Source organism: Notothenia rossii (assembly GCF_949606895.1).
Source record: "Notothenia rossii genome assembly, chromosome: 2".
NCBI classification, from domain to species: domain Eukaryota; kingdom Metazoa; phylum Chordata; class Actinopteri; order Perciformes; family Nototheniidae; genus Notothenia; species Notothenia rossii.
The window spans coordinates 28,498,877-28,508,170 of NC_136904.1; the positions used below are offsets into that span (position 1 = coordinate 28,498,877).

General features: G+C 38.8%; 1 protein-coding gene across 1 annotated transcript in view; it reads left to right on the top strand.

Annotated features, from left to right (window-relative positions):
• The first annotated feature begins 95 nt into the window (after nt 1-95).
• Nucleotides 96-9,294, top strand: part of cd151l (CD151 antigen, like) — a 20,685-nt gene continuing 11,486 nt past the window's right edge. Inside the window, exons 1-3 of the mRNA XM_079664963.1 lie at nt 96-300; nt 3,697-3,781; nt 7,077-7,268. Coding sequence (XP_079521089.1) covers nt 3,698-3,781; nt 7,077-7,268 — 276 coding nt within the window. The 5' untranslated portion in view covers nt 96-300; nt 3,697. The remainder of the gene's footprint in view (nt 301-3,696; nt 3,782-7,076; nt 7,269-9,294) is intronic.

Here is a 9,294-nt window from a genome sequence, read left to right on the forward strand (position 1 = left end):
CTTTCCTTGAATCATTTTTTTTCTCATATATTTTCTTTGAATCGTGATTTTTCTTTCATTTCCCTTGCTTCCTCCTCTGTATCTGTTTGCATCACAGAAGCATTGCCCCGGGACAGAAAAAACACCCAGAAACACGCAAGGTAGCCCGGGGTGGAGTCAGCAGCCTCAGTCCTTGAGCTCACACACGGCCATCCGAGAGACCTTTATCAGAGTAAAAAGTGTATTGGAAACAGAAGACCTTTAGGAGTATTTCCTAAACATTTAATCGCTTTATTCTACGGAAGATCACAGAAACGGCAGGTAAGTGAAAGCAGGAAGTGCCCTGATAGTGGTTAGCTCCACACTGCGGTGTCGCATTAAGCCAACATGAAGCACTACCGTAATTTTACCATGTAGTTAAGACATCTTACAGCTGTATTTCAAAGCTACGTTATCAGACATGTGTTCAACGTTTTGTTGGTTTCTTTTGAAAGTAGGTCGTTTTGATAACACATGTGTTTTCCCTCATAGCAGCTGTGAGTCGTATAACTTTAGCGTTAGCTCACACCGGCAGAGATGCGCTGTAGCGTCATCTGAAAATCATCGAGGAAACAGGTCTACAAAACTCTGTTTTTATGTCAGTGTGCGGTCCTGTAAACTTATGCATAATAGAGCTTACCCTGTGGTACCAAAACAAGGTTTATACATGGTTATTGTGAACCCAAACCTTTTACACAAACCATAGGACTTTCCAGAGGTTTAACTGCTGAGCCGTTGTCAGGACGGGTTGTAATGACGTTCAGCTAGCTCACTTTTTGTTGTAGTCCGAGCAAGCTAGGTAATATACCTGCAATGATGTAAAGTAATAAGAACATTTACTCAAGTACTCTACTCAAGAACCATTTTCAAATTCTTGTACTTTACTTCTGTATTTCAATATTTTGCTATTTTGTACTTCTACCCTACAAGTCAGAGGTAAATAGTGTATTTTTATTCCACTATGTTTATTTATTACCTTAAATTACTTAACAGATTTGGATTAATGGTGTGAAATATAATCAACACTAAAATTAGACTTTAGTTACACCTGGAGTAAAATTCACAAGCTACCCTGCAACATACAAAGTCATTGAAATTAGCTACACCTTTGCCAGCTTTGATAACACTTTAATACAGTACATCGCTAATTGTGATCAAAACATATACTATTTATTATTATGACATTAGCATAATTAGTACTTTTACTACGTTTTACTAATACTTTGTACTTTCAGTTGAGTAACATTTTGATTTCAGGACGTTTACTTGTAACAGAGTATTCCTACACTTTGGTACTTCTACTTTTTCTTAAGTACAAGATCTGAGTACCTTTTCCACCTCTATACAGGTAATAATTTAAAACATATATTATACCTTACATTTGACATAGCAGCTATTCAAACAACTGTGTGTTTTTTTATCGGTTGGTTTATTAACACCACATGTATTATTGTGGATTCATAAATGAGTTATATCAATCCAAACTTGGTTTTCAACATTGGTTTGTCATGACATATTAAATGATAACTTAAATCTTGTTGCACACATACCTACTTCCAAGTCAGACTATTTGGTTTTCCAAATCTGGACTAAAAATACTGTTTCCTGTAGTATTGTAAAACATCATGTAAGCAGAGTATGTTTTTCACACAGAAAATATATTTTATTTAGATCTTTGTCTACCAAATAAGTTGGAGTTTTGAATTGTTTTTTTAGAATTGTAATTGTTTAGACGAAAAGAAGATAGACTTAGTACTACACCTGCCACCCTAGACTTTAGTGGAAACATTACATTTAATTATTGGTCAAAGTCAAACAGTGGTGTTTTCCGGTTGTTTTAAGATATTCAAAGTATCCAAAGTCCTTACTTTGGAGAAACTTCAAATGTGTGACCACTCTGTGGGTTATTTTAGTGGTTTGTGTATAAGATGGGAGAAGTCATCTAAAATGTCCATCACAGTTTATTTTTGCTTATACAGATGAAAAAAGATACCTGGACCTGCTTCAAGTATTTCACCACTGTAATCTCTTAGAGTAGACGAGACAGCCATTATCCTACTTAATGCAATTTATGCTGAGTGCAAGCAACAGTCTTGTTTAATGTGCACTTGAGTAAGAATATCACATCCTAAAATTAGCTAAAGCTTTTAATAAGATGCATCATTGTGAAACTCAACTGTTCTTTTTTTACGCTTAACCCTCCTTGCATAAAGCTCTTGGTTGCTGTCTTGACTCAGCTGTTTCCTCTCCGTCTCTAAACAGTAAAAGGGGGAGTTGTCATTTGAGTCTTGTTTGAATTTAATTAACAAGGTCCCAGTAAGTGGTCCCACTATAACACTAACAGATGGTCACCAGACAGAGCCCAGACACACTCAGTGCACTCATCTGTACTGACAGTAGTAGGTGCGGGTGTGTGGGGGGGGGGGGGGGGGAAGAAGAAGAGAGTTTGATTACAGGCAGTCAGAGGAGGGCAAGTCTGGGCTTGACAGACAAGTAAGCTAAGAAAATTGTGGGGCTAAAAAAATGGATGTGAGACTTGGGAGAACAGAGATTACATGAAGACAAGTGTTGCTCTGTGATGTGATCTATAAATCTTATTCTATAAATCTAACTTCAAACCTATAGGATCATGGGAAAACCTGTCAAATGTTACTACAGTGTCATCTTCTGCGGTTACAATACAAGACTTTGATTGGATACGCTTCAATCTGTTTCATTTTTTAACCATGGAAGTGCAATTTTTCCATTTCATTCACTTAGTCGATAAAACACCATACTAAAAATATGTGAATTATGTTAAAAGAAGAAGGTTTAGCTTCTGGAAAGTGTTTGTTGTTGGTACCATGCTTCAGGGAAGAGGGTGGTTTCTAATTTCCAGCCTTTTGGCCGACTCTCAGCTCCTACTCAGTGCTTAGTCATGGATCTCTCTGCATACACATGTAATAACTCAGCTCACTGATTCTGCCTACACTGCTGATCTAATACTTACTCCCCCACGTTCTGCATCCGCCTTGTAACTTCTCATTTGTTAACAGTGCATCACCATAAAAACGAAAGTTGGCTTTATTTCAAGCTGTAATATAATTCCGTGTCTTCTGTGCCAACTACAAGCCCCCATTGTACTTTAACAAAGTGTATATTCATTGTATACTGAACTTTTTCGCAAAATAATGCTTAATAAACACATTCTGATATTCTTGAATTCATGACCTTAAACAGAATAGCAACCTTTTTAAACCTAATCTTTTATCTCTTAAATCAGTAGTGTTTACACTTTTTAAATAAGGCCTATATATCAAATGTTTTTGGGGGAAATTGTATAAGGAGTTCCAAAAGCTGACGAGTTCTAAAAGCAAAGCCTCGGTCTTACTTTCACTGTTCTTTAGTTATCGCACTGGCTCCAAACTTTTTGCACATTGGCACATTGGCACTGGTAATCAAAATAAAACTAATGCTTGCTTTTTTAATATGCTGCACCAAAAAGGACGCAGTCACCAGAAGAGTCATTTTGGTCTCCATCATCCTTATCAACACAATACTTTGGGCGAGAGCTCACAATCTGGTTCAAACATAGACACATGACATCAAACTGAGTGTACAGCAGTATGAGATTTATTGAATAAAACTCTTTCTGTGTGTTATTGTCATAACTGATCTGAAATCTGCTTTCTTTTGCAGCATGGGGGTCTATGAGGAGAAGAAGGAAACATGTGGAACCATCTGCCTGAAATACCTCCTGTTTGCCTTCAACTTTCTCTTTTGGGTACGTTTCATTCTGGCCTACTTGAGCTTGGACAGGGAGTTTAATTATCAAAGTGCTTATGATGGTCTAAAGTGCTCCAAAAGCACATTCATGCTTTCAGATATGCACTTACGACCAGTATATATAACTTTTCATGCAATCTCTTTTTTGTTGATTTCTCCATTGTTTTATTTGGGTTATAATAACAAAGATAAATGCTGTGACCTTGAAACACAGCGAAGCTAAAAGGGAGTTGGGTGGGGAGGGCAAGAAACACAAGCAGTCAGACAATCAGGTTTTAAACAAAGCATACGCTGCTCAAATGTACTGTGTTTGGAAGAGCACACAAAGGGAGAAAAATAAAAAAAAGTGTTTACGAAACTGTCTATCATTTGCACAGTTTACAGACCAGATCTCCAGATCTCAGCATAACTTAAGTTAGTATTTGATAAAAAACGACAACTTAAATGATTTCCAAATTAAAAAAATGTAACCCAAATGGTAATAATCCAAATGTTCCATTTACCTCTATGATATCTGGAATACATAGCAGATAAAACTCTTCAACAGAGCCTTTTTATTCAGGCAGCAGATGAAGGCCTGCTGCTTTTCCAGTTCATGGAGTCAAAGCCAAGCTGCATACTTTACAGAGGACACAGACGGTTCATTCAGAGCCCAATCACCCAAAACTTCCCAGTATCAAGAACATGGTGTTCCAGGAGAAAAGCACTACAAATAACTCCATCTTTTGTGTGGAAAAAGATTCAAATCTTAGCAATGAAGCAAAGGGAAAGTGACTCTCTTGCTCTCACGTACTCAGTGTGAAATCACAGTTACATCTTTTCCATATGTGATAATCATCTGTCTGCCAAAGAATCAGATCTCTCTCAAACTGGCAGGCTAACCACACTGTACCTTTTCTGTGACAGATGCCAGAATGACAACCAAATATATATTTCAGGATATTGCAGTTATTTTCATTGATGTTTGTGATTAGTCATTTAGTTTATAAAAAGCATTTTCCAAAATACTCAGAGGTACAAGAATCACAGCAATCAGTCAGAAACGCTTTGCTTTATTACAAGTATTTGTGTTGATTGGCAGTGGTCAGTTTACCTCTAGATGTTGCATGCCCTGTTTTCTATTTATGTTGTTCGGTAGGATTTTGATTTATGACACAGAATTGTTTTTTAAAAGTGTTGGCATTATCGAAGTTTCAGCAAGATGAGGTTTTTCTTGTCCTTCTGTCTCATGCCGACTTCTAAAGGGATATTTTTCCCTTAGTAATTTCATCAGACCTTATGATAATTCAAAACTACATGGATTAACAATAATCCATGACTTGTTTTCAAAGTTTACATTGACACATAAGTACATGGTTTAGGTTTTAAAAAAAGGTTTCAGATATTTGTCTGCACCTACTGCTAAAGTAAGTTCATAGATCCATATCTGCTGTGTTTGTGAACATAATCTTGTAGTATTGAAGGTCAAGGAGTTACGTTTGAGTGAGCAGTGCAGCACACTGCCTTTCATTGATATTGAATACACTTTAGAATAAAATGCATACAAATAAAATGTATAAAATGCATATTTTTTCTAACATGATTTTAGAATTCTAAAGCAATGTAGTCCAGTCTTGCCCCTCAGCTTCAAGTACAATTGCAAATAACTTATATTCCATCATCTTCACCCTGTTTTCCTGCTCAAACATAAATACATCTGTAGGTTTCATGAATAGTAATATACCCTGACATAAACGTCAAACATTCACTTCATGGTCCTTCACTTTTTTAAATGTTCCAGTGATTACCTATGGTTGCCACTAGAGGTCGCCATTTCTCTTGTGCAGCTTTTGATGACACTAGACAAGATTCACCCATTATTGTTTCCTAAATCGAGGGCAAACATCTTAAACGGACACATGTTTTAACTGAACTTTGATTTTATGTAACTTTTGACTCAAGTCATGAGTCATGAGAAAAAACGTTGACAACCACTGGTTTGCACTTTACTGATAATATTTCTAGGAAAATATATACTTTATTTTATATTTGCACTCCTACTGAAACTGCTACACAACAATTTCCCTCAGGATGAAAAACAAACTTCAACATCAAGTCAGTGTGCATGTGTAGATAGTTCAACTGCATATATGCACTACAACATTAAAACAAAACACTAAACAAAATGACCATTACCAGTATTGTAGCACAAGTTAATAACTAGTCCTCCTCATTCACCAGTAAACCACTGTGGTTACTACATTAAAATGGTAAGTAAAGAATGTTTCCTGGTTTATCTCTGCTGCGTGTTCCTGCCTCACTGTTTCTGGGTGTGTCGTACAATCCCACTCACTGTCTAGCCTCTGAAACCGTCGCCTTGTCTTTGTATAAATTAAATCTAAATTAGGACAGCTGTTAGATTTACGGCTTTGGAGCAATGACAGATTTCTGTTGCAGCGCTGTGCCATCTGCTGACTCGTCACTGTTGATATCTCACTGATTTAATTTTGCCAAAACAGTTTTCTTAGATAATGCTGAAGATGTCAGACTGTGACAGTTATATGCTGGATGGAAGCATTGATTCCTATGCTTGCCTAGTCTATCCTCAGGGTTTAAGGATTTACTTGGTGCTTGATAAACCCTCAGACTTTATCTATGTTCCATATATGACAAAAAAAGTAGCAAATCCTCTCCTTTGAGAAGCTGGAAACAGAGCACGTTTGGCAATTTTGCCAACCCCTCATCATAATATTGACGACGGCAGTAGCTCAGTCTGTAGGTCTTATGGGGAAGTCCCAGAACGGGCAAACACTGAGTGTGGACTGGAACCAGGTGGAGGTGCCAGTAACCAGGTGGAGGTGCCAGTTACCCAGGTGCTGTATAATAGCTGCTCACTGTCCTTAATACTAGGATGGGTTAAATGCATACATACATGTACATGTTTGTGACGATTACAGGGGATTTCTTCAAATAATAGTTGCAGCATTGCCTGCTGCTGCTGTAGCTAAGCTTTTCAGCAATCAGCTCCTGCACAATTTCCATGCAGAATAAACTGATTCAGGATCATATTATCTCCTGTAAAAGCAATTGGTCCATTTTATCATTTCACATTAAGCCATCGACAGTCCTTCATTTCTCCTCCTTTGTCACATTGAATCCTGCTTGAGTGATAGATAATAGAAACCTCTTTGTACCGCTCAGGTTTTGTCTTTTTGCATTGTACTGTGTGCTGGTTTTTAACAGATTCTGGCTCCTCTTGAACCGGGCCCCTCTCCCACAGACCGGACTCTCATCATGTGCTCTTCTTCTTCCAGCTGGCAGGTGGCGTAGTGATGGCGGTGGGTGTTTGGACCTTGCTTGAGAAGAGCGACTACATCAGCCTCCTCTCCTCCAAGACCTACGCTGCCTCCGCCTACATACTGGTCCTGGCTGGAGCCATCGTCATGGTAACAGGCGTGCTGGGCTGCTGTGCCACCTTCAAGGAGCAGAGGAGGCTACTGCGAGTGGTGAGAGATCACGTCAGGGTGGAGATAATAGAAGCTGCACATTTAAATATATTGAAGTGTGTGTGACAGTCTGTGAAACAGAAATCATTTCTACTCTCCTACCTAGACACAATTAAGCAAAGAGTGGGACTTTGCTACATATCAGGGCTCGACATTAAGGACTGCCCGATGGCCCGGGGCCATCTAGTATTTAGCTCGGGCAAGAAGCCTCACCTGCTGGTTGCCCGATCGGGCAATCTATTATGCCAGTATCATGCAGCTCGCGGATTCATTAATGAGTGACCCGACATTAAAACTAAACATATCTATAACTACTTTAGGTAGTTTGAGAGGTAATTAAAATAGCTACGTGTGATATTCTAACCTGAAGTGTGTGTTTTGTCTGCTCACCGCTGCATGTGATCATGCAGAGCTGTGTGTCGACTCGTCAGCAGCAGCTGATCTCTCTCTCCCATCAGATTAGACTTCACTCGCGTTTATGTCCATATCGATCAGATCCAGCTAGTTCTAGCTAATGATATTACTACCTGCTTATTAAAAGACACCTAAACAATAAGTGTCGCTATGCAACCGGGTGAGGCCACAAAGTATAGCGCAGCATTATGCATTTGTTTACATGCCCACCGGAACCCCGAGGCATTACCAACAGATCAACGCACAATCAACCAGGACAGGACATCTCTTTCTCCACATTACGTGTTAGACATTAGAATTGACTATTCTTGTCTGTCACATACTCTTCTTGTCTGTCACATAAGTGGCGCCACTGAAGCGGTATTGCGCTAAAGGGAAATTATTTTGACCGAAGAGATTTAGATTTGCCGGCTAACGGGAACTCCGACGTCACCATGTTGTGTGCTTCGCGGATGCGCTCGGCTCCTCTCGACTGCTGCTCGGGTCTGCTCGGTCAGCTTCCGGATGAGGAAGCATTCATTCGACCAACTTACAGTAGATAACATTACAAACATTTTTAACAGGGGCCATAATAGTGTAAATAATGTTTGTTTTGGCAGTTACAACTGAATGTTATGTTTTCTACTTTTTTACATCTGGGAAGGCATTTGCCTTCATCAGATGGAAAGTGTCTTGATCAACAACTTAAGTATTTCTTATAGCTATGCAGGGCATGCAAGCTAGCAAACACAAACAAGAGCAAACAAACAAGTGAAATGAAGAATAAAATTGAAATTGTACAATATAACATTGTGGTGGTTCATCTTATAATTCAGTCTAGAGAATATACCAGACAGCATCTACAGTAAGACCTGGAAAAATCTAAATGTTCTAGGGGGAGGCCCCCCAAACCCTTCGTGCCATTTCGTCCGCGCGCATTTTTCAGAGCAATCTCTATTGGGGTCAGGGCCATCTGTAAATTAGCTTAGATGGCCCACAGGGCCATCTCCCAAAATCCTTAATGTCATGCATTGCATATATATGCTTATTTTTTCCTTATAGTATTAATTCCTATCACATCCACCACTCCCCATTGGCTGACAACTTTGTTATCACATCCAATGGTATTTTTATGAAATTATCTTTTAAGGTCCACTATTATACTGTTTTTCAAATATATATTATAGTTCTCAGATAAATACACAATATGTCAATGAAGTGTTTGGCTCGAAATATACCAAACAGATCATGCAATGTAGCATCCCATAATCCCCTCTGTTTCAGCCCTGTTTCAGACGTGCTGATTCTGTAGCTTTAAATGCTAATGAGCTGCTGCTGGCCACGCCCCTCTGCCAAGTGATTGGTTAAAAAAAGCAATGGTGCATTCGGAAGAGATTCAGGTGATAAGGTGGGTGGGTGTTACCTTGGTTGGTGATTGGCTAATGGTTACAGAAGCCAAAAAAAGCATTGTGACATCACAAAGTGGCCAATATCTGATCATCTCATTTTCAGACAGGTTTTTATATAAATGGATCAGGACAAAAAGAGAGAGAATATTTCTTCCTGAAACTTTCCAAATCTCTTAAAAACCAAGGGGACACATGTTTATGTATAAAAGACATGAACAAGGGGA